The sequence below is a fragment of the Dasypus novemcinctus genome, chromosome 9, assembly GCF_030445035.2.
Source record: "Dasypus novemcinctus isolate mDasNov1 chromosome 9, mDasNov1.1.hap2, whole genome shotgun sequence".
Classification (NCBI taxonomy): domain Eukaryota; kingdom Metazoa; phylum Chordata; class Mammalia; order Cingulata; family Dasypodidae; genus Dasypus; species Dasypus novemcinctus.
This window is the reverse complement of record NC_080681.1, coordinates 116,441,746-116,466,889: the sequence shown is the minus strand read 5'-3', so window position 1 is coordinate 116,466,889 and position 25,144 is coordinate 116,441,746. Positions and strand designations below refer to the sequence as shown.

Here is a 25,144-nt window from a genome sequence, read left to right as displayed (position 1 = left end):
TTGCCATCTTGCATCTCTAAGCCTGTTTGTTTTCTGGCCTGTTGAATGGGGAGAATAATGGTGCAAATGACTCGAGCACATGCTGGGAGCCTCACAAAAGCTCGCCATGACACTTTGAGGTGGCTGTCAGATGCTATCATTATTCCCAATTTATAGATGAGGGACCAAGGTTGACAGTAACTTTCCCAAGGCCACCAGCCAGGTCTGTCTGACTCCAGAGCCCATGATCTTAACCGCTGTGCTCTACAGTCCATCTGGAGGGGCCAGGGTGAGGACCAGGGAGCGAGCAGATGTGAACAGTGGAGAGTGCCGTGAGCCAGAGGGTGCTCTTTGCATACCCGGGCACCCAACCCTGTCTGCACATGGTCAGCTTGCTCTCTGGCTACGGAAGAGGATGGTGGGTTGCATGAAATGACCTTGGGGACAGACTCTGGTAATTAGAACAGGCTGGTGAGGACCCAGCCTGTCTCCCTGCAACGGCCTTTGCCCCTGCTCATCCTTCTCCCTGGCATGCCCTCCCCAGCTCCAAGGCCACCCCCTCCAGGAAGCCTTCCTTGGACCATCTCCCAGTCCTCCCAGGAGCTAATCCTTCCAGCCTCTTCTGGTTTCCTACCTTACCAGGTGCACCTTCCTTGTGATCCACAGCTGCCTGGTCATCCTGGAACTCATGCTTTTTCTCATGTGAGTTCTAGTCCCCTAGGTTCTTGCCCCTTGTTAGCTGGGTGGGACCTTGGACAAACCACCAGACCAATACGAGCCTCAGTTTCCACATCTGTAAACTGAAGATGGTGATAGAAGAAATCAGAACATGACATCCATGTCTTCTCACCCCAGGTCTACCCACAGTTGCCTTCTGTCCTTTAAAAAGGATGGACTATCCATGCTCCCACCAGAGATCAACCCTCTCCACCTGTCCCTGCCTCCCAACACCTCTCGCCAACCAAGGGACTCTGCTCCTGAAACTCTTGGCTCCCTGCAGTGTCAATTTCTCCTTCTCTGCTGGATCCTCCTTGTCATCATTCGTATCACATGCCTGGCGTCTTCCCTCTCATTAAGTCCAACCTTGACTCCATTGCCCCACTGGATATGGCCTATTTTTCTGTGCCCCAAAACCCTTAAAAGAAGAACTTCCTCACCTCCCATCCCTATTGAACCCGTACCACTCCACAGAACCTATTCTGATTCAATGTCAGGTTCTTGGTCCTCATCTTATCTGACCTGTTAGCAGCGTTTGTCATGCCTGATCATTCCCTTCTTGAAACACCTTTTCTCTTAGTTTCCTTCCAAGCAGGGCAAGTCCCTGGGCCTCTCTGCTCTATCCACACTCACTCTTTGGACACACAGCCAGACCCAGGGCTTTAAAAACTGTATGCTAATGACTCCTATGTTTTTATCTTCAGCCAAGACCACTCCTTTGAGCCGAGAGTCATATGTTGCTTATGGCATCCCGACTTGGACATCTAATAAATATCTAATAAATATCTAAATCTGAACACATCCAAAACCAAACTCGCGGCCTAACCCCCATCCTTAAGCCCACCCCTCCCCCATCTCAGTAGATGGCAGCTACGTTCTTCTAGTTGATCAAGCCCAAAATCTTGGAGCCATCCTTGTTGTCTGCTCTTTCTCTTACAGCCTACATGTAACTCACCATCAAGCCCCAGTAGCACATATCCCAAGCTGCCACTTCTCATGGCCTCTTCCAATCCAAGCACCATCAGCTCACACATGGATTATTATAGTAGCTTCTAAACTGTTTTCTGTTTCCTCCACCCTGACTGATCTTTTAAATATATAAATCAGATCATCATCATACATGCATATACATATCTGCCCAAAACTCACCAGTGGTAGACAAATAGATTGACAGAACAGAAGGATCCAGAAATAGACACACACGTATAGAGCCAATTGATTTTTAACAAAGACCCCGAGGCTGGACAATAGCTAAGGGAAGTTTTTTTAACAAATGGCATGGGAGCACCCGGATAAACATAAGGGAGCAAACGAACCTTGACCCCTACTTTGCACCACACACAAAAATTAATTTGAGATGAATCATTGACCTAAATGTAAAACCTAGCATTTTAAAGCTTCGAGACAAAAATAGAGGAAAGCATCCCTGTGACAAAGATTTTATAGAGAGGTCACAAAAAGCACCAAATGAAATATTTGAAAAGTAGTAAATTGGACTTAAAATTCTTCTGTTCATCAGTAGACCCTTTTATTAATAAAAACATGAAAGGCTGAGACGAAATATTCTAAATACATACATTAAACAAAGGACTTGTATCCAAAATTTTAAGAGAATTATTAGTACAGATCAACAATGAAAAAATTAGCCAGTTTTTTACAAAAGACATGCAAAAGGCCAATAAACATGTGAAAAGGTATGCAGCATCATTAATCATTAGGACAATGAAAATGAAAACCTCAGTGAGGTACCATTTCACAATCACTATATTGGCTAAAATTGAAAAGGCATTGTTGGCAAGAATGTAGAAAGACCAGAACTCTCATACATTGCTGGTGGGAGCATGAAATAGTATTACCACTTCGGTAAACTGCAAGTTCCTTATCAAGGCAGAAGTACCCATACCCTATGATCCAGTAATTCCACTCCTAAGTATTTACCCAAGAGGAATGAAAACATATGCCCACAAGAAGGCTTGGACATGACTGTTCAAGACAGAGCAATTTTATTCATAAAAACCAAAATCATGTAAATAACCCAAATATCTGTCATTAGGAAAATGGATACACAAATTTGTGGCATATTCATACAATAGAACACTTCTCATCAATACAAAGAAATGAATTCCTGATACATGCAACAACATGTGTGGATCTCAAAACCATTATGTTGAGTGACAGCAGCCAGACCACAAAGAGTATATACTGCATGATTCCATTTGAAATTCTAGAATAAGCAAATCAGATCTCTGGTGATAGAAATCAGAAGAGTGTTGGCTTATGGGGGATGGAAATTGACTGGAAGAAGGCATAAGGGAACTTTGAGAAATGATAGAAATGTTCTAGATTTTGACTGGAATGGTGTTTACATTTATTAAAACTCATCAGAGTGGGCACTTCAGAGGAGTGCATTTCCCTGTATGTAAATTTTATCACAATTTAAAAATAAATGAAGAGTAAAAAAAACTACATGAACGAACCAACAACAACAAAAAAACAAGAAACAAAAACTAAACACACGCATGCACACACAAAACCCCAGTTCAGTAGACTCGGTTACATTTGAAACCAAACCCCAATTCCTTCCCTTGGCTTCCAAGGCCCCCTCATCTTCTACGGATCTCTCCAGTCCTCTCCAGCACCATGGCCTCCTTATGCTCCCTTGGACATAGCACACACTCAAACCCACCTCTGGGACTTCACACTGGCTGCCATTTCTGTCTAGAATCATCCCGCATCCCCCCAGCTGGTCTTGATTCCTCTGTCCTTCAGTCTGTGCCGTCTATGACCACCTTATCTAAAACAGCCCCTTTCTCCTGCCCCCCCAACCCCTTATCTTGCTTGGTTTTCTGGCATAGCATATATATATATATATCTTTATTACCTGGTTTCCTCACTAGAATTTAAGCTGTATGTGGGCAAGTTATTTGTCCTGTTCACAAATTACAGGGTTAGAACAATCCCTAGACTATTAATCGATAAACATTTGTTTAATAATCCGTTAATACCTTTCTGAGTTGTGGTGAAGATTAAATAAGACAATGCATGCCAAGTGCCGAGCATAGTGACATAGAGAGTAAGTACTCAGTGCATATAAGCTACTGTTCATATTGATCATTGTATCTCCAACTTGCTCTGACTAATGATCTGCGTGGACTTGGTGTATAATAAAGAACTGGATGGATGCAACAGGTGGGTGAGTGGACTGGTAAATATGTGGGTGATGGATGGATGGATGGTTGGGTGGATAGATGGATGGATGGAAGGATGGAAGGATGGAAGGATGAGTGAGTGGATGGGTGTGTGGATAGATGGAAGAATGGATGAAAGGAAGAAAGGATGGATGGATGGATGAATGGATGGAAGGATGGAAGGATGAGTGAGTGGATGGGTGAGTGGCTGTCCCAGTGAGCACCCAGAACTCCTTGGGGAAAGCCTACAGGAGCTTTTCTTCAAGAGTTCCCGAGGCCATCTTGGTAGCAGGATGTTCAGGAGAGGTAAGGAGGGCAGTTTATATAATCAGGATCTTTCGCATTTCCCTGAGCAGGGGCAAACCATTTTACAGTTCACATGGCCATCTATCTCTGCCACACTGTTATTTTCATGCATCTCATCAAGTAGGGTTGTAGCTTGTTCTCCCCATTTCACAGGTGAGGAGGCTGAGACCCAACAAGTTGAGATGACTCATCCAAGTCATGCATCCAGAAAGTAGGTTAGGCCTCATCCTGGGAATCTGGATTCCCGCCCTTTCTACAAGTGGAGGGATTGGGAGAGTGAAAGCTCAGGACTGAGAGCATTCCTCTCCGATACGCTTAACCATGTATTTGAGAAGCAGGGCGGGGAGGCCAGGATTTGGCTGGCAGGAGTTGCTGATGGGCTTCATGGTGGTGGGGGAGGGGTAGGAAGGGTAAGAACAGCCAGCCTGGCTTAGGGAAGTGACATCTTTGTGCAGCAGCTGGGAAGGGAGCAGAAGGGACCATCTGCTCCAAAGGCACTTCTCTGCCTGACAAAGTTCAGACAGGTAAGGTGGGACAGACCCCTCCCTTGCCCACCCTCTGTGCCCCTGGAACAGGTGGCAGAAGGCATCTGGCTCCCTCCAACCCCCGCCCTGGGGCCCCGTGCTTCCCTCTGAACACCTATGAGCTATCAAGTCCTGCCTCTGCCCCTTCCTGCCGTGTGACCTTGGGCAAGGCCCTTCGGGCTCAGAGCACCATTTTATGCTTATAGAGCAGCTGTCTCAAAAGCACCAGCGTGGATGTGCATTCCTACCATGGGGTCTAGCGCATGTTAGGAACCCCGTAAATGTCCATTCCCAGGGCCCTGAGGGCCAATAGGCCCAGGAATGAGATGAATGAGATGAGATTTTTAGCAAATAGGGCAGTGAGGACTCTCACCCAGTCTCCCAGGCAGGTATGCCCTTCACCGCCCTCTGCTGGCTGAAGCAGGACAGGGCCATCCCAGCCAGACCAGAAGGACATACACAGTGGACAAAATAGTCCAGGGCCAGCCAGCCTGATGCCAGAGCTTCCAGGATGAAAATCGACGTGCACAGCCCTGGAGAGCTAATAAAGCTGTTGAAGGGGTTACTTGGCCTCTCTAAGCCTTTGTTTCCTTATGGGAACAATCTCAAAAGGTCAGAAAGTTAGGTGAAACGATGCATAAGGCATTTAACCTAGTGCCTGGCCATTAGTAAATGCTCAACAAATGTGAATTCTCAGCGCCACCCTCATGATATTCCCAACAACCCAGTGTGGTGGGCAGGCCAAGGTCGTTGTAATGGTCCCAGTGTGCATCTGGGGACAGCAAGGTGAGGCGACTCATCCAAGGTCACCCAGCACAGACAGGAATGTGGCTCCTGGGCTCCCTGTCCAGGGCTCCCTCCACACGGCTGGCAGAAGCAGCAGCAGGAGCCGCCCCGGCCCTGCCCACCATTTCCCCCCACCACGCAGGCCCACTCTTCCCACGGAGGCTGCCCTCGGCCCCATGTGGCACTGCCGACGTCTTGCTCGTGGTTTAATTAATAGTCCTTTGGTCTCGTTCTCAGAGAATGAAATTGGCACTGCCTGGGAGACCACCCACCTCTGCGGCTGCTCTGGTTTCTGCTCGAGAGCTCTCAGTGGGAAGCAGCAGGCAAGGGCGGGCAGGGACATCCCACGCCGCCCCGGGGTCTGGCAGGGGTGGGGGAAGGGGCGACAACAAAGCTCTCCTCCTGCCGCTGCCCTGGGAGATGCCCACGGAGAGAGGCTCAGAGCGTGGCTCTCGGAATCAAGCCCTCAGGCCTGCCTCCGGCCCAGAAAGCTGTGCAGACCCGTCCCCGCTACGCCCGCGCCGCCTTGCCCGCTCAGCGCCTCCTGCCACATGACCTCTCGCCGTTCTGCCAACACCCCTAGCTCGTCCCGTGCCCCTGCCATCTCCTCTGCCTGGCAGAGCCCACGCAAGCTTCCCATCCCAGTTTAAAAGTCTCTGTGAAGGAGACACTGACCTTATCCAAAGGTGTCACCAATTCTCTGCCACCTCACTTCATCTGATGCTCTGATCTTTTCTTCTTTATTTGTCGGTTTGCTTATTGCATGTCCCCCCAGCTACAACACAAGTTCCGCTTTGGCAGGCACCTGTTCTTATTCGTGTCCACCCCCAGCCCTAACCCGGAGCCTGAAACATGGTTGAGTAATTATTTGTGGAGCGAGTGGATAATGAATGAACGAATCCGAGGAAAAAAGCCTTGACTTGAAAGTCAGGAAACGTGGGCCCCCAGCTCCGTGGGTGAACTTGGGGGGGACTCTTCATCTCCCATGGGCCTCTGATCACAAGTTGGGGTGTGTGGGGTGAACCCAGGGATCCCCAGGGGCTCTTCCATCCCTGGACTTCTCATGGTGCTCCTGGGATCTAGTTCAAGGCCCTTGGGCATCTCGTCTCCTGTGCTCAGAGAATATAAAGGGGCTTGAGTAAGAGGTGATATAAGGACATGTAAGCAGAGAGGACAGAGGCTGGCCCAGGGAAGGGGATGGTCCCCCACACCTTGTCCACTCCCCCCCTCACCCCACAAAGGCCCCATTGAGCAGATTAACCTGGTAGAAGGAGCACTGGACTGGGTGAATTTTGGTCCAAACTTGTCCTCTGTGTGACCTTGGGCAAGTCACATCACCTCCCTGGGCCTCCCTTAATTCAACTGTAAAATAGGGATGATAATGGGAGACCCCCTGCTCAGTAGGGTTTAGTGCAGGCAGGAGTTCAGGATCCTTCAAGCAGCTGTGCCTGCTTCTCCCCGTTAGTGGCCACGCCGGAGCTCAGCTCTCACCTCCCCTGGGCAAGTTTCCTTCCCTGGCTCTACCATCCACTTGGATTCTCTGGTCCTGCCACTTGTCACATTTGGATTCTCTGGTCCTGTCCCTTGTACTTGCCTGTTTGCTTGTCCCTTTGCCCCCACTGATGTATGAGCCCCACGAGGGCCAGGGTCACGTCCTGTACAGCCTCGAATCCCAGATCCTAGGCAGGATATGGCTCATGGCAGGGCCTTGCGGAACATGTGTGAATGGATGCCAGCGTGAAGGAGTGAATGAGTGAAGGAATGAATGAGTCCCTTGGGAGCTCCCGGCTCAGAAGCAGCCAGTCCCAAGGAGGCTGACAGCCAGACTGGAACTTTCTTTTCCAGTCCCCCTGCCCCACCTTTCCTTGCTTGGCCACCCCTGCCCCATATACACCCCTCTAACCTGGGCTTCCTCTCTCTACAGTTGCCCCCAAAGGACCCAGAATCATGATGACACCCAGCAGAGCCCGAGTTGGGGACACAGTGAGGATTCTGGTCCATGGATTCCAGGTCAGCCTCTCTCTGAGCACCTGGAGCGTGATGGGCACCAGCCCTGGCAGCCCCCACAGCCCTTCTCCACCCCCCACCACAGCCGGCAGGCCTCTGCCGCCCCGTCTGTGTGATGGCAGAGAGGTGCATTCCTCCAGGGCAGCCAGAGCTAAGCCACTTGACCTTCCTCCCGCCCTCGCATCATCCTGGGCTCCGGGCCCCGCCGGCCCGGCCAGGCCTCCGACCCCTCCCTGCCCCGGTGGCCCGGCTGCTCCGGTGACCCGGACCCCCGCTCTTGCCAGCAGAACGAAGTCTTCCCGGAGCCCATGTTCACGTGGACGCGAGTGGGGAGCCGCCTCCTGGACGGCAGCGCCGAGTTCGACGGCAAGGAGCTGGTGCTGGAGCGGGTCCCCGCCGAGCTCAACGGCTCCATGTACCGCTGCACGGCCCAGAACCCGCTGGGCTCCACCGACACGCACACCCGGCTCATCGTGTTCGGTACGGGCGTGCCCCGGGGCGTGGGGAGAGGGCCCGGGCTGGGAGCTGTCCCCAGGAGGAGGGCCCAGGCCCCCTAAATTTTGCCCCTTGAGGTCCCCACAGGGAGGCATCACGGCTGGGTGGATAAAACCAGGACAGCTTTGGAGCCAGAGAGCTCTGGGACCAGATGTCAGCTCTGTGTAGCAGCTCTGCAACCTTAGATAAATTGTTTTGCCTCCCTCAGTTTCTCCATCTGTCAAGTGGGGCTGATTGTACCCAGCCCAGAGAGTGTGTGGGCTATACTGAGCTAGTTCACGGGACACCACTTAGCAGGTGCTGGATGAAGGCTGAGTGCCATCCTCTCTCTCTCTCTGTTTTGTTCCAACAGAAAACCCAAATATCCCCAGAGGAATGGAGGACTCCAACGGTAGGTCTCCACCCTCAGCCCTGGTCCCCCAAACTGCCCCTTTGTACACCCCAGCCCCTCCCCAGCCTCAGGCAGGAGTTTGCCCTCTAGTTGGGAGGAGTCTGGCCCTTTAAGAAGGCACAAAGGCCCAGAGAGGTTGTAAAGGGGGACTGAGCACAGCCCCCAAGCAGCCAGCCAGCTTTTCCAGAGACCAGCGCCCATCCGCGGCGACGCTGGCTGCCCTGACCCCAGCTGGCAGTGGCCCGCTTTCCGCTGCCCCTCCCAACCCCATCATCTGAGCACACCCAGACCTGCTGCCTCCCCGCCCCCACGCAGAGCCATCTCCCAGGTCTCAGTAGACGCTCCTCCTCCTGGCCCCCTGGGGCCCTGACGGCCACCCGAAGCTGACGTCTGTCCAGCAGGCCCGGGTGGGACAGGTGAAGTCAGAGACATGACCTTGCCTACCAGGGACCCCTACCCGGGGTGTGTGAAGAGAGGCCAGGACCTGGGGTCTGCGAGAGCTCCCAGTATGACTCGGCCTTGCCCCAAACTGTGGAAGAAGATTCTGCCAGGGCCGTCCCCATTTCACAGATGGGGAAAGTGAGGCTCACAGAGGGTTAGCAAGGCAGTGAGCATGTAGGCCCTGGAAGCAGACCGCCTGCACTCGGTCCTGGCTGTGCCACTTACCTGCCATGTGCAAGTCACTTGGGTAAGTCACTTAATCTGTCTGCGCCTCAGTTTCCTCATCTGTAAAGTGGGGGTAATGATAGTACCTACCCCAGGGCCTGTTGTGAGGAGCAAGTGAATTCGGGGACACAAGGCACGCAGAACAAGTCCTGGCACCCAGGAAGCCAGGCTGTCTGGCCGTTGATGTGGTTTAGGGTCTTGCTAGAAAGCGGCAAGGCTGGGATTTGAACCCAGTTCAGCCTGATGCTGGAGTGCAGCGTCTTTGCTGGGAGCCCCTGAGGCTCGGCCGTTCCCAGACCCCACAGCCCCGCGGCCCCCACAGAGCGCCGGGCGGGGGGCGGGCTCTGACCCTGCTGCCGCCTCCGGCCCAGGTTCCGCTTCTGGCCCAGCTGGCGTCTGGCTCACCTCGGTGCTCGCCCTGACAGTGGCCCTGGAGCTGACGTGAAGGCCTGGCTCGACGCCCCCTCTCTGTCCGGCACTGGCATCTCTGCGATCGGGTTTCCTTTCTTTTCTAAACTATTTCCAGTCTTGTTCTTAGTCCCTTTCGGTCTGTGTCTTGGCTTCTTCAGTCAGTTTAATTAAAACAAACAGAACAACTTTCCCCACCTTGGTTTGTGGCTCTGTGTTCTTATTTTTTTGGTAACAAGTCCTGGGAACCTCCTGGCTTCCAGCCCTGGGACAGGCACTGAGGGCAGGGATGACAAAGGACACGGAAGTCATGGCTCCTTCCTGGATGGGGTTGGAGTTGATGGCCCTGATATCTCTCATATCCAGTTAAAGGAAGTGGCCAGAGACCCTCAGGAAATCCAGGTTTCCTCTGGCCAAGTGTAACAGTCAGCTATTGCCACAATAATGCTGCATAACAAGCCAACCCAAATCTCAGTGCTATAGAATAAGCATTCATAATTGTGTTCATGTTCAGGTGGAGTGTGATTCAGCTGGTCTAGACTGGGCTTGGCAGGGCAGCTGTGCTGCAGGCTGCAGGGTGACGGGGCTGGACCCCAGGGCTGGCGTAGGTTCAGGTCGTCTCCTCAGCTGTTTGTTCTGGGACCCAGGCTAGTGGGGCAGTGGCTATCAGACACTTGATCCTCTCATGGTGGACCATCAGAGCCTGAGAAGAAAAGCCAAATCCTACCAGCATTTTTAAAGCCTCTGCCTATGTCATGTCCAGGAAAACTCCTACAGACAAAACAAGTCAAACAACCAAGGCCAAACTCAGTCACAGTCCCAAGTCAGCAGTGGAAGTTTCCCAGAACTTTCCACTCAACCACCATGCCATCTCCATGCCCATCGCTGTTATTTTAGAGGGAAGGACTGAGTCCCTGGGGAGGGGTGGGTTGGCCTCTCTGAGCTACGGCCAAGACTTGAGGGTCACCACGGAGAAGCCAGGGAAGACTGTATCAGCCTGGATAGGCTCCGCACTGCTGTCATACCAGATTAACCAACTTAATGATTTAACACACGAGAAGTCAATTATGGGCTCAGGAAAAGCCCAAGGCTGATCAGATAGACCTCTTCCATCTCGTAGCTTCACCAGCTAGGGCACGTGGCCTCTGGAATCTCCAGGATAGGAAGACAGGGCCTGAGGACCCCTCAGTAGACAGGACGATGGCCCAGCAAAATGTCCACAGTGCCCCCGCTCCGAGCCCTCCAGTGGTTTCCCCTCACCCAAGAAACACCGTTTACAATCTGTTAGGACTCAGCCCTGCCTGCTCCTCTAACTTGGCCCCAAATGCTCCCCATCCCTTATGCTTCTTTCACCCTCATTTCCTTTCTGTTCCTCCACCATTCTAGCCCCTTCCTCCTTCAGGGTCTTTGCTCTCCCTGTAATTCTCTTCCCCTCCACCTTTGGAGGACCCGCTCCTTCTTGCCATTTAGATGGCAGCTTAACTCCCACCTCCTCAGAGGGACCCATGGGGCCGCCGTGCCCCTCTCCAGCAGGCCACTATTGATTTCCTTCTCTGCATAGCACACGTCACTGTCTGATATTGCTCCTATTTACTTATTTATTTGTTGACCATCTTCCCCTTACCCTGACCAGAATGTCAACGCCCCGGCCTGGGGACGGCAGCCGTGTCCGTATCGTTCACTTTGCTACTGTATCCTTGGTGCTTAGGCCAGAGCCTGGCACAGGGCAGGTGCTCCACAACTCTGTTGAGTGAGTGATTGAGTGGCCCACTACGGGCCTGGCCCTTGCTGGACATCTTGGTCTTAGAGATGAGTTAGACATGATCCCACCCTCAATGGGTCACTGAGCTCACAGTCCAGGTTGGGAGAACATTCACCTAGTTAACCAGTTGTCAATCAAACCATGGTGGAGCACCCAGATTGGGACCTCGCCAGTGCTCTGGAGTGCTGACGTGGGAGAGTCATTCTGCTGGGCTGGAGGGGTGGGTCAGACGAGACCAAAGAGAACAGATGCCATCCAAGCAGAACTTTGAAGAAAAAAGTCGTTTGACCTGGCAGAAAATGGGGAAGAACATTCTAGACAGGAAGATCAGAGGCTTGGAGGTAGGAGGATTGAGTATGCATTTGGGAAAAAGTTACATAGTTGTATCAGTGCTTCCCTGGCAGACTGATTCACTCAACAAATGCTTATTAGCCACGTAGCATGAGTTAAGCAGTGTGATGAATGCTGCAGATGAACAGCAACACTGTCATATGGTGCTTGTATCAGTTATCTACATAGACAGTGATGCTGTATAACAAGTATCCCCCAAGCCATGGTGGCTTAAAACAACAGCCATTTGTTATTTCCTTTTAGTCTATGGGTCATCTGGGTGGTCTGCTGATTTGGGCCAGGTTTGGACCACTCTTGTGTCTGCAGCCTGCTGGTGGGTCAGCTGGGGGATGGCCTTGGCCAGGACAGCTCAGGTCTGCCCCCCACATCTCTCATCCTCCAGCAGGTTAGCCTGGTGAAGGCAGAGGACAAGAAAAAGAATCAAAGCCTCAAAGGCCTCCTGTGGCCTAGAGGGACTCAAACACTGTCACTTTATTTTTATTTCTTTATTAAAGAAGCTGTAGGTTTACAGAGCAATCGTGTATAAAATGAAGTCTTCCCAGATGCCACCCTATTATTAACACCTTGCTACAATTGATGAAAGAACATTTTTATAATTATACTATTAACTATAGTTTCATGGTTTACATTAAGTTTTGCTGTTTACGTTGTACAGTCCTATGGGTTGTTGGGGCTTTTTAAAATTTTTTATCCTAGTAACGTATAAACAGCCTAAAATTTCCCCTTTTAACCACATTCAAATATGTGATTCCGTGCTGTTAATTATGCTCACAATATTGGGCTACCATCACCACCATCCATTACCAAAACTTTTCCATCAATCCCGGTAGAAACTCCGTATCACGTAAGCCTGAACTCCCCACTCCCTACCCCACCCGGCCCCTGGTACACTGCACTTCTGCTGCATTCTATTGACCTGACCAATACAAGTCAAAAGCCAACCCAGATTCCAGGAGTGGGAGGAGCCCAAAGTCACACTGCATAAGCGTGGGCTATAGGGAAGGAGGCAGGATCCAGGTCCCTTTTGCAAGCTGCAAGAGCCCTGCAATCTGGACTTGATATTCTGGGACCTTGGTTTTCCATCCGCCATGTGGCATACTCTCATTTGAGCTGGGAAGTCCAAATGCCTCCTCACAGCAATTTTCCTTCTAAAAATAGAGCAAATAACTGAGTCATTCATTCAATAAATATTTATGTGCCCGCATTTGGCGCAGCCACGCCCTGTTGCCTGCAACGGCGAAGCAGATGGTTTGGAAGGGCTGGCCGGGTCAGCTGGCCACAGCCGCACGGCCACCTGTCTCCCCACCTACTTCCTTCTTCCTCTAAGCCCTGCTCTGCCTACCGGGAGCCCCCGGGCTTCTACCACCGGCCGGCAATTTGACATAAGCCTGGGCTGCACAATGCCTTTGCCTGTTTTCTGGAAAGAATGAAAAAGATTTGTTCCCCCTCCTTGCCTTAATAGAGGAAAGCCCACGTAGGCATGAAATTGGAATTGCTTTGCCCTGTTAACAGCACGGTCGTCGGGCGCCGCTGACCCCTGACGTGCATTGATATCTCAGCGCAAGTGGGTGAATCGCGTAAAGCAGCGGGGGCCACGCCTGGGAGGCACCAGCCCGGAGGCTGGCGGGAGGCAGGGGCTGGGGCTGCCGTTGGCTTCGGGCTCTGAATTTGAGGACCCCGAGCCCTGAGAGGCTGGACGGGGTGGTTTATTCAATCCGGGGTAGAGGGACAGAAGAGGGGGGCATGGCGTGAGACTGAGGCTGCGCCACCCCACCCTCCCTCCAGGGCAGAGGACCCACAAAGACCAGCAGGGCAGTCCTGACCCTCGGGGAGCCCCCAACCCACCCAGTATGACAGAGTTGGGAGAAGAAAACCGCAATTTCATACCATAAGCATTGGGATAGAAGTTTGAAGAAAGTACAGTAGGGGCACAGTGGGGTGAAAGATTGTCCTGCTCAGGGAGGTCAGGGGAGGCTGCCTGGAGGAGGTGACACTGCAGCTAGGCCTCGAGGGATAAGAGGAGGCATCATTGTCAACTCTGCCTCCTTCACAGGTTGGCCCAGGCCGGCCCAGGGCCTTCAGCCGTCTCTTGGGCACTTGAGACACATCACGTCTTAGGAAGTTGGACCACTGGTCACAAGAGCCAAAAGTGGAAAATCACCCCAATGTCCAGCAGCAGGTGAAGGGATAAGTGAAGCGTGGCATAGACATACACTGGAATGTTTTTAAAAGGGACGAAGTACCGAAACATGGTACAACACGGATGAGCCTTGATACATTATGCTAAGTGAAAGAAGCCGGCCGCATAGCCTATGACTCCATTTAGATGATCTGCCCAGAGCAGGCAAGCCACCGGGAGGGACAGCCGATGGGTGGCACCGGGCCTGGGGGAGGGGCGGTTGTGAGAACACACTTAATAGGCATGGGATTTCTTTTCAGGGTTATGAAAATGTTCTGAAACCAGTAGCATTGTAAAATGGGCTAAAAGCCACTGGACTGTACACTGCAAAATGGTGAAAATGGTGGATTTTGATATGCAAATTTTAACTCAATTAAAGAAGAAAATAAAAAACGTGAGTTTGGCCAGGCCCATGGCTGCAGGTCCTCCATGGTGTCCAGAAGCTCCAGAAGCACCGCTTCTGCCCACCGCTCTTCCCAAGCACAAGCCCTGTTCAGTCTACCACCCACAGACCCCTGTGGCGCCCTGGATTTGCAGAGGCCTCCAGTGCTGATTGGCTGCACCGTGGATGGCTGTGCCCTTGGCGCCCACTGATCCCATGTCCCCAGGGACCAGACAAACACAAGCAGCACTGCTGGGCCTCTAGATGGGCCGCTGCCCACTCCGTGGGGCCCACTGCATCTCCCAGGAGCCCGGACAGCTGGGCATGTCGGCAGGAAGTGCCCACGGCTGCCACCTGGTCCCCTGTGTGGAGGTATGTCAAGGTAGCAGCCCCCTTCCCTGGCCTGAGCTCTGCAGGGGTGAGCGTCTGAGGCTCCCCCAGTCCCCAGGTCACAGGGAGCAGGGAAGCAACCGTGACCTCCCCTTGCTGCTGCTTGCAGAGAGGAGCCTCAGCGTCCACTTGTCTGGTGGCCCGTTAGGCCCGGCACCTGCCTTCTCACCCTGGGTCCAAGCCTCTGGGGCCCAACAGCTCCCACCCCAGAGGTGTCACAGGGCCTTCTAGACTGAAGACCTCCCTGTGGCCCCCCTGGCCCAGGCCACTGGCCAAATGGGAGGACGGGGAGGATACACCTGCCCTGCAGGTATCTGATCCCAGCAGCTACACAGCCAGCTATTGCCCGTGGGAGGCACAGAGCCAGGAATGTGTCACTTACCAAGAGGCACTGGGTGCCCCACAGAGACAAAGACAAATGGTTTTCAGAGTCACCGTCCTGACCCCAGAAAGACTTAAGTTTTATTCAATGTACAAGTGTACCTAGAGCTGAAAAGAAATAGCAGGGACACCCTGGGCTCTGCCGTGCCCGGGGAGCCGATGGCCTCAGGCAGGCCCAACACCCCTGGGCACTCCGGAGTGGAGTGCAGGCTGGGGGCTGTCAGGAACCGACTCCTCCCCCAGGACCCCCACTTCTTGCTGATGGAAACGAAAGGGTGGGGGAGGAGTAGGGAGGCACTGGAGGAGCAGCAGGTGAGCCGGAGGAGGGGAAGGAGGAGGAGTCGGGAAGACAGGAGGAAGGGCCTTGGGATGGGGGCTGGGAGGGCCTGGGGGCCGGGTGGGTCTAGGGGGCCTGGTAGGCTTTGGGGCCAAGTGGGCCTGGGGCCTGGGTGGGCAGGGACAGCCTGAGAGTGCTTCAAGGAGAGCCGGGGCAGCCGAGGAAGGCGGGCGCAGGCTCACTCACTGGGGCTGGGGAGGCAGAAGGCTCCTCGCAGGACTTTGAGGAGGAGGGTGGAAGGCGGCAGAGGTGGCAAGTCACTGGGGCGGGCTCTGGAAGGGAACTTGTTGAGTCTGGCTGCTGGGATAGAGACAGATCAGGATGGAAGGAGGTGGAGAGAAGCTAGAGGAGCAGGGACCAGCAACCAGAGGCAAACAGGGACTGAGAGCCAGAGACACGGAGGAAGAGAGAGGGGGAGAGAGAGAAAACCGAGGGTGAGGAAGACAGAAATAGAGGAAGAGAGAGAGTCACAGAGCGAGATTCCAGAAGAGCAGAGATTATGAAGCTGAGACGGGCAGGGGAGAGGAGAGAGGGACGAGGGACCGAGGGACTTGACACCCCGCCCAGCGGGAGGCCAAGCCGCAGCCGGGAGGGGAGTTTTCCACAAAGCACTTAAGCTGCTCTGCTGGAGATTACGCCCCTGGCCTCCTCCGGGAACGGCAGTCCTGAGTGATGGGTGGGAGGAAATACATGTGCAAACTACGCGCGTTTTTTCCAATGGGCCCAATCGCCCAGCGACAGGCCTAAATGTCAGTGCACACGGCGGAGCCCGCGCCAGCTGTGGCCACGCGGCCTTCCCTGGGGCCAAGCCTTGCCCTTCCACCCCGCTTCCGTGCCTCCTTCTCCAGATTCCAGTAGGGCCGCAGTTCCCAGAGGCGAAGGCAAAAGGTGCTTGGAAAGTCTAAGCTGCTCCAGCCCCAACTTCTCAAGCAGGACCTCCTGCAGGAAACCTCCCGCCTGAACACAGGAAAGCGCTTCCCTCGGCCCGTCAATCCTGAGGGCAGGGATTTCCTCCAGTGAGAGCGGCAAGGTAGAAACATCAAGCACACAGGCCACGGCGCTGCCAGGGTCCAAAGTCGGCGTGGTCGCTCACTAGCTCTGTGCCTAGGACAGCTTACTTAACCTCTCTGTGCCTCCAGTTACCCTTCCAAAACGGGGGTGGGGGCTGCCGATGTTCATGGCACCCATCTCAGGATTAAATGAATAAGGTAAGGGAAGCTCGTAAGACAGGGCCAGCACACAGTAGGTGCTCGGTAAGCACTGGCTATTGTTGCAGTCATTAGGCAGTAGGGAGCCATCATCAGCCTTGGTTTTGGGGTGAGAGTGTTCTCCAAAGGCCAGGCACTGTGCTAAGCACTTTGCACACTTCATCTCATTCGATTGTCCCAACAGACCTTCAATATAGGAATCACTATTTTCAATTTACAAACCAGGAAACAGAAGTTGAGAGAGATTGTTAACACAGCAAGTAAGTCCTGCAGATGAGATCCGTGTCTAGGTTTGGTGTCACAGGTAATTTTGCTTCCTTAGATGGGAAGCCCAGCATGATGTCAGGTGCAGATCAGGCATTCATTTAAATGTTCTCTTCCCTCCCCTTCCCCTGGAAGCTCAAGGCAGACTCTTCTCGTAAATACTAGGGTAATCTCAAGCAGGTCAGTTCTAGAGACAGTGTGGTATAGGGGTTAAGAAGGTGAGCTCTAGAGCCAAACTCTTCTGGGTTCAAATCCTGGTTTGTCCATTTACTTGCTGTGTGACCTCAAGCCATTCACAAAACCTCCCTGTGCCTGAGAGGCCCCTGTGTCCCTACAACGAGGACAGTAAGCATGCCTGCCTCTCAGGGCTATTCCGAGGGCTGAATGAGGTAGTACATACAAAGCACTTAGAAAAGTGTCTGGCACGTAGAACGTGCTCAATAAATGTCCCCTGTTAGTGTCATTCTTGTTCACGTGGCACCACACACTGATGATAATGACCCTCGTTTAGGACTAGAGAAAAAAGACCACATGAGGCTCCTCACCTTCTCCCCGTGGTCATTCTACACCCCTAAACCACCCCACTGTTAGGGGGAGGAAAGTGGAGAAGGAGGAGACCGAAGGGGAGAGAGACTTTACCAGCTCCGGTTCTTTACGACGTCTCTTTCAGGCGGGCCACAGCCTTCCGCGCCGGGCGTCCTTGTACCCACTCGAGAAATGAGACAAGGAGGGCGCCTCGAGGAGCAGGAAGGGCTTGCCCCCACCCCCGGGGCCGCTTCCTGCCTCCAACCAGTGCTGCCCTCTGGCCATCAGAGAGGGCACCTGACGCTCCCCGGGGACACACGGTGAAAGGACTACGGCAGGCGGGGGATGCCGGCAGGGGGTCCCGCCCTCTGGCCAGTGGCTCCCGGGCACAGAGAGTGACCCACTAGAAAAGGGGGCAGTTTCTCTGTGGGTGCCCAGGACACCAGGCCAGGCGCTCTACGTAAATTCACTCCTCGCTCCAACACCAGAGCCCAGGCCTCTTTCAGCTAAAGCGGGAAGTCCTGTTGAGTGTCCACCCATCTTACAGCTGGGAAAACGGAGGCTTGAGGGCGAAGCAGCAGGTCGTAGAGCTGGTTGGTGGCAAAAAGACGTCTGGAAACCAGGCTGGCCGACCCCTTCCTTTCTCAGGGATCGTCTTGAGTTGTCTGCCTGGTGAAGAAAACATCGGCTCAGCCGGCGAGGCCCTGTCCCGCCCTGTTTGGGAAGAACCAGCAAGGATCTCCAGGGCCAGGGAGGACGAGGAGCGGTGGCCAGGGCAGGCAGCCCAGGGGACGGGGACTCAGGGCTGAGGCCCTCGCCCTCCTGGGGCTGGGAGCGGCTCTTCCAGAGGGAGCCCCCCGACCTCAGAGAATGGCCTTGACTTTGTTTCCCCCGCCCCTCCGTGCCCAGCCTTCCGGAGCCCCGAGCCCCCTTCTGGGTCCTGACCGTCGTGAGGTCTTTGGGCTGCGGCTCTGATCGCGGCCCAAAGGAGTCCAGGACTTAAAGAGCAGCTCTGCCTCGCTGCCAACCTGCTTCCGCTCTGTTCTTCTGTCTCGGTTTCCCCTCAAACGCACGTGCGCGTGGGGACGTGTGCCTATGCGGACGCTCAGGCCTTCCTGGGGGACTATTAACTAAGAATAATTTATCCAAGAAATTTGTTATGTTAGAATTACCAATTAGATATGATTATAACTTACCATGGCTAACACTGCACTACTGCTGGAAATCTGAATCCCATTAAAATCTAATTAGCATATATTAAGTCGAAGGCGGTTTTACTGCAGTGCGCCAGCAGGCCCGAGCCTCCCCGGGCTGGGCGCATGGATGCGCTGCCCACGCCAGCGTGCAGGCCACATTGCCCACGGCGCCCGCGCACCTTTTCTCCTCCTAAACTGGGACCAGATGGTCCACGCTCATGGCAAGGGGCAGCTCAGAAGGGACGTGACCCTGGGGGCTCTGTCCCTGGATGGGTGGCCTGACAATCAGTGGAAAGTCTTCGTTTAGCCGTGGCTGATGCAGGCAGGGTGCTGGGGCTGAGAGGCTGGCCGTGAGCTTGGCAGCCCCTGGGAGCCACTTAGCTTGGTGGCTGAGTGACCCTTCCCAGGGCTTAAGGGCATGGAAAGTCCTTATCTTAGGGTGTGACCACTCTTCACCTGCTGAACTCTCACAACGCACTAAGGGCTTCACATCACAGCCTCACTTAATCCTCACACGAATTCCAAGCAGTAAGTACTAGTATTATTATGTCCATTTTATACACAGTGAATTTGAGAGTTAAAGAGGCTAAGGAACTTGCCCAAGGTCAAATAGCCACTGGCAGCTTGTTTTAAAAAATTCTCCATTTCTTCTAACAGCTTGTTGCCAGAATATTGAGGGCCTTGTCCAGGTCAAGGTCAGGCCTTGCAATACCTGCTTCCACCAGCAGGTGGAGCCAGAAAGAGAGTAGGGCACCCAGGGCAAGGAGGAGGGTCAATGGGTGTCAGCTACAAGGTCCCATGTCCTGGCTGGAGACCTTCAAAGTACAGGGCAAACCCCAAGACAATGTTCCAAAGAGATTTGCTGAACACAATCATTCCAAACACTGGTTTCTAAATTGCGATTTTTAAAATTTTTAAATATTTTATTCAAGAAGTTTTAGGTTTACAGAAAAATCTTGCATAAAATACAAGTAGATTAGATTATTGCTCAGCAAATGTTCACTCCCTTTCCACCACCTCCTAGATGCCCTGTACTTCCCCTGTCCCCCTTCCTTGTTCCACTGATGACCAGGAGGCTTGCTTTGGCCAGTGAGATGCTGGTGCCCCCACTGTGAGCCTGCCCTGCTGCCATCTCCATGGGAACCGCCTCCAGTAGGCAAGGCCCAAAGAGGACGAAAGACCCACAGCTGGGAGCCAAGCCCGGCCAAGCCCAGCCTAGATCAACCAAACCCCAGCAAACCCGAAGACATAAGAAGGGGAAATCCCTGTTACTGTTGACAGCCCCTGAGTGTCTAGTTTGCCACAGTGCTGCCAATGCAAAGTACCAGCAATGTGTTGGCTTTGATATAGGGAATCTATTCAGGGTAAAAGCCTAATTTACAAGGCAGTGAAATGTCCAAATCAAGGCACCATCAGAGAGGCTTTTGCACCAAAGTCCGCTACTGTTGATCCTGGTGTCCTGCCATGTGGTGATAAGGTATATGGCCATGCTGGTCTCCTCAGCCTTGAGCTGCTCCACAGGCCCAGCCCTTCAGGAGCCTCTCTCCATGTCTCTCTGCCCTGCTGGTTTGACCCCAGGACCTCTCTCAGCATCTTGGGGCTCCTCTGTTCCCCTGAAATCCTCTTTCTCATATGGCAGGATCAAGACGGCGGCTTCCTTTCTCTTTGTTTGTCTCTCTCCATGTCTCCGTTTACATTAGACCCAGCAAGAGGGTGGAGACTTAACCTGAGTCATGTCTTACTGATGTAGTCCAATCGAAAGTAATCTTATCAAAGGATCTAAATTGAATCTAATGCAATCAAAGGGTACCACACCCACAGGAATAGATTAATTTAAGAGCATAATCTTTTTGGGGGAGTCACAAAATTCACACTGTCATAGTGAGTTTTTTGGTGGTTTGTTACACAGCAATAGCTGACTGATTTACTGGGGGTCATCCATGTATGGATAGAGAAGAAAAAAAAGCTATTCCAATGAAGTATTGAAGAGGGAGCAAAGTCCTCCTCTCTCATCACACATGTCACCTCCCTGTCTCTCATCACCAGCCTTATTTCTAATTAATGTCTTCAGCAAATGCTTTGTCTCTGCTAAATTAGCCCCCGTGTCATATATCTCTTCTGGCTTCCTCCCAGCCTCTGTTCAGCTTTCCCTTACCAACGACTCTCCATCTCACAAAACAAGCATACAAACTCTGTTTTTTTCTCCCCAGTTTGGGCCCCACCATGCTCATAAATCACCTCCTCCATCAAGCCTTTGGCCTTCAACCCACCCAATTTTGACTCTCCCCTTCACTCTCTGCCTGAGTCCAGCCTGCTCACCAGGGGGTGACAGCGGGAGGTGCGGCCTCCTGATGAGCCATTCTGTACCGTTTTCCCCCACCGCACCCCACATACCTACCGCTGCCCCTTGCTGGGGTCACACCTGCGTTCCGTCCACAGCTTTCTCCAACTGGCCGGACGATTCCACACCACCAGCTCAGCCCTGCAGGAGGAGGTGGGAGGCCAGGGAGGCTCGTCCTTCCTGGTGTCCTGGAGAATTCTGGACCTTGAACTGCTTCATGCTGAGGGGAGAGTGACCCGCCTGAAGGTCAGGACACTTTCCAGGACAGGAACAGGTGTCACGAGAAGACAGAGGAAGGGGCATGGTAAGGAGAAGAGAGGCAGAAAGAGCGAGCACATGAGGGAGCCACCCCTAAGCAGGGAGGTGCTCGCCCCTCGTGGGGCCCAGGGGACATCCGAGCCGGTGGAGTGCTGGCCTGAAGCTCCAGTGGGCGGAAGTGTAAACCGCCCTGGGCTGGGTGTGATGGGAAGGCCATGCTCAGGGAAGAGGCAGCCCCCGTCCCTGCTCATCTGAGACGTCCTGACACTGAGCGACTATAAGATCAATTCCTCTGGCTCCCCTAAATAAGGCCACGAAGGACCCCCTGCAGATGGGCGGAGGGGAACGTGCCCTATCTAAGCCCTCTACCTGTTGGCAGCGGCAGTGGGCCAGCTGCACCCACCCTCAACGACGTGGACAAATCGCACGGGCGTGAGGGTGAGCCAAGGTCAGGGGCCATCTGATTCCACGCAGCCCAAGTTCAAAGCCAGGTGAAGCAGGTGTGTGCTATTTAAAGTCAGGGTCGTGGTGACCTGGGGAGAGCGGAAGGTGTGAGCAGGGCCTCTGGGGCGCTGGTGATACTCTTCCTTAATCTCCAAGCTGCGTGCAGGGCTGCATTCGGCGTGTGAAGGCCCCTTGAGCTGTACACTTAAGGTTCCAGCACTTTTAATTGAGCTAACATTTTCGTACCGATGTCAGTTTCCTGGTTTTGGCAATGATCTGTGGTTATATAAGATGCTGTCTTTGGGAAAAGCTAAGTAAAGGGTATATGAGGACTTTCTGTGCTACATTTGCAACTTCTTGTGAGTCTTCATTTATTTCAAAATAAAAGTTTTTAAATGCTATTTTTTTAAAAAAAAAAAGCAATAAAAGAAGACGGTTTGGGTTTATTTTAAGGTTTTGTAACATTTCCCAGCCACCAAGAGTTGAGATAAATTTTAAATTAATAGACAAGAAAAGGTATAGCTATATTTCAATTAAAAGTTAAAAAACAAAACTACAGAACAAAGCTTTGCCAGCCTCTGAGATTATCCAAGGAGAGGGAGGTGGGAAAGAAGTGTCATGCACAGAGCACTTAATATGTGCCAGATATTTCTAGGCACTTAGCCCAAGTTATCCCATTCCTTGCAGGGATGGTGGTGGTGATGTATTGTCTCCATTCACAGATGAGGAAACTGAGGCTCAGAGAGGCCAGGGACCTGCCCAACATCACTCAGCTCATTCAAGGCAGAGTTGAAGTTCAAACCCAACACTGCCTGCGTCAGAAGCCCTGCCCTTGTCCCTGCCTCTCTTGGGCCACTCAGAAGGACATCTTCCCCCAACCCCACCCTCCGTGGCCCTGGACTGCCTCAGTCCAGCCTCGGGATGTGGCACTGAGGCCCTCGATCCTCCGCCGCTCCTGCCGGCAAAGCTGCTGATACAGAGTTTTCCAGGAAGGTCCACCTACCTGTCCCACTCCCTCACCACGACTGGCCCCTACACAACTGCAGTCTGTTAGTAGCAGAGCTGAAGATGCAGCAGCCCTCCCTCCTCAGTCCCGGCAGACCCCAGAGCTTGTTCTCTGCAGGAATTTTCCCCCCCAACACACATGTGCACCCTCAGCACCAAAGTCCCCAAGACTCTTGGAACTTGGACAAAATTAACTCATTTATCCAACCAGCTTGCCCGGGAGGGCTCCCACTGATTGCCACGGGCCCTGGAATTAACCTGGTTTATCATGTCCTCTGGATTTTGGCTCGAGCAGCACTTTCAGGGACTTTCAGGCATCAGGAAACAAAAGAAGAGGCTGGGGGACCTGGTGCTGAGGACAGCAATTCCTGCCTCCAAGGCCATCTCCTAAGTGGACCGAGCCAGGAGCAAAGGCGGGCCGCCGCTGGTGTGTGGGGTGAGCAGAGCTGGGTGTGGGGGGGCAGCTGGGACTCAACCTGCCTGGGTCGTCTTCCTAGCCTGAAGACCACCAGGAGTGTGCATAGGGGGCTCAGCAGGGCACGATGGGGGCAGGCAAAGCAGCTCAGGAAACATTCCTTTACTGCAGGACTTCTCAGAGCCTTGACCACGCTACCGTGCCCCGTGAGTCTTCCCAGTCTCCGTCCTCCACTCTCCTCTGGAATGTTGTTCTGACAAACGCCTGCCCAAGACCTTCAGCTCAGCCATGTCTTGGAGGCAGTTCTGGGACAAGATGAAGAAGGAAGGGATCTGCTGTGACGTTTGGCACTAGGCAAGGGCATCACTGCTTCTTTTTGGCAGACGAGGGACACCCAGGCCCAGAGAGGAAAAGGGACTTGCCAGGTCAGCAGGCAGTTAGTGACAGAGCCAGCCCTGAGTCTCAACCCACGGCTGAGGCCAGGCAGGTGTCAATCTGCTCCCAGAAGATTCCCGGGGGCTCTGCGGCCATGCTGAGTGCCATCCCCAGGAGGAGACAGGAGAAATATATAATTTTATAGCTTGCCTGTAACGGTTACAAAACTCTCGCAAAACTCTTCCATTATCCTTTTTCATCTTTACAATCTGTCTTTAAACCATAGGCATTTGAGCCCCATTTTAGAGAAGATATGATTGAGCCTCAACAGGAAGATACGGCCTGTCCAAGGTCACAGGTCCTGTGGATAACAGAAAGGGGACTTCTGCCGGTGTCCCCAGATCCTGCTCGCAGTCGGCTTCCCACCGCCACCCCAGCCCCTCTCCTCGAGGGCAGGCCCTGAGTCTTGCTCGGTCCCGGGTCCCCACCACTCCCAATCCTAGTCCCCGAGTGGGGCCAAGGAAAGGGCTCTGGGTGCAGAGTCCCTCAGGGAGGGCACCAAGGGGCTCTGGAAAAGACTAAAGGGGTGATCTGGGTTCCAAGGAGCTGCGCCCCCCCCCCCCCGCCCCCCCGGCTGCTGCTCTCTTTTTCCATATCCTTGCCAAGGTCAAATCTGCCCCCAGCAGTCTACCCATGCCAGGGCTCCTTAAAAGACGGGCCTCCCCCTTTCCATGAGTAAAGGAGAGGGATCCTGGAGATCTGGATTTAACCTCCTTGGGAGGGTCTATACCAGGAAGTCAGGTCCAGAGCGGTCTAATAACTTACCGTAAGTCATACTGCCACCAGAGGTGGGGACGATTTGCTCAGCTTTATCCACAAGGCTCAGGAGGCTCAAACCTCAAAGGGCAAAAGAATCACCTTGGCCGGGAGGACGCGTGCAAAGAAGAGTTGGCTTCGCAGGCCTGCAACTTCCGGCCTTAGGGAATCTGCTCGCAAGGCAGCCCTTGACTAGCGTCTGGGAACTTGGACTTGGGAGGCACCTGCCCTTCCCAGGTAAGAACGGCTCCCAGTACCTGGACTGTCTGTGCCAACGATGCGGCTTACGCTGGATGCCTGCTTTCCTTCCGGGCATCTGGAATCTGGGTAGGAGCCTGGCAGGTGTGTGCGTGACCTGCCCCCAGTAAACACCCTCCGCCCAAGTCTCTAGCGGGTGTCCCTGGTAGACGAGATTTTATACGTGTTGTCACAGCTGGCTGCTGGGGAGCTGAGCCCGTCCTGCACGGCTCTACTGGGACAGCACTCGGACGCTTGAACCTGTTTCCCTGGAAACTTCGCCATATGCACCCCGCCCCCTCCACTGTGCTTTGTGTCCTTCTGCTGGACCAAGTCACGGCCGTGTCCCACGGCACGCAGCGTTCTGCGAGGCCTCCTCGCAAATCACCAAATCTTGGAGACTCCCGACACGGAGTTCTGGGGCACCCACTCCACAAATTCTGACCCGGGGGTCTGGGAGGACCCCGGGAATCTGTGTATTTGCACGCACTCTGGGTGGTTCTGTGACCAGCATGCCGAGAAGCATCCATAGCTCATTCCTTGGTGCGCATTTCCCTGAGGTTGCCTGGGGCCCATTTCCCCAGAAAACCTCCCCGAGGCCATCTGTGGAGGATCACACAGAGGGAGAATGTACTGGAAAATTTTGTAGGTGTCTCTGAGACCCAGCATCGCCAGTTTCCCCCTGTTCCTCTTCTTAGAGCCCAGAGCGGGGCCATTTCAGCAGGCGCCGCTGCGTCCTCACGCCAGCTCATCGAGGCTGCAGGGAGGATGGCCTTCCCTGGACCTGCCGGGTGGAGAGGCTCAGAGGAGA

At 53.4% G+C, this 25,144-nt stretch overlaps 1 protein-coding gene across 2 annotated transcripts in view; it reads left to right on the top strand.

The window, feature by feature from the left end:
- Nucleotides 1-21,094, top strand: part of IGSF21 (immunoglobin superfamily member 21) — a 271,428-nt gene extending 250,334 nt beyond the window's left edge. Inside the window, exons 7-10 of one of the 2 annotated variants that reach the window (XM_071217753.1) lie at nucleotides 7,425-7,510; nucleotides 7,795-7,987; nucleotides 8,355-8,393; nucleotides 20,882-21,094. In XM_071217753.1, coding sequence (XP_071073854.1) covers nucleotides 7,425-7,510; nucleotides 7,795-7,987; nucleotides 8,355-8,393; nucleotides 20,882-21,018 — 455 coding nt within the window. In that variant the 3' untranslated portion in view covers nucleotides 21,019-21,094. Of the gene's footprint in view, nucleotides 1-7,424; nucleotides 7,511-7,794; nucleotides 7,988-8,354; nucleotides 8,394-9,430; nucleotides 9,666-20,881 lie in introns of those variants that run through there. The other variant, XM_058304278.1, reaches the window with a different exon arrangement.
- Nucleotides 21,095-25,144: the final 4,050 nt, after the last annotated feature.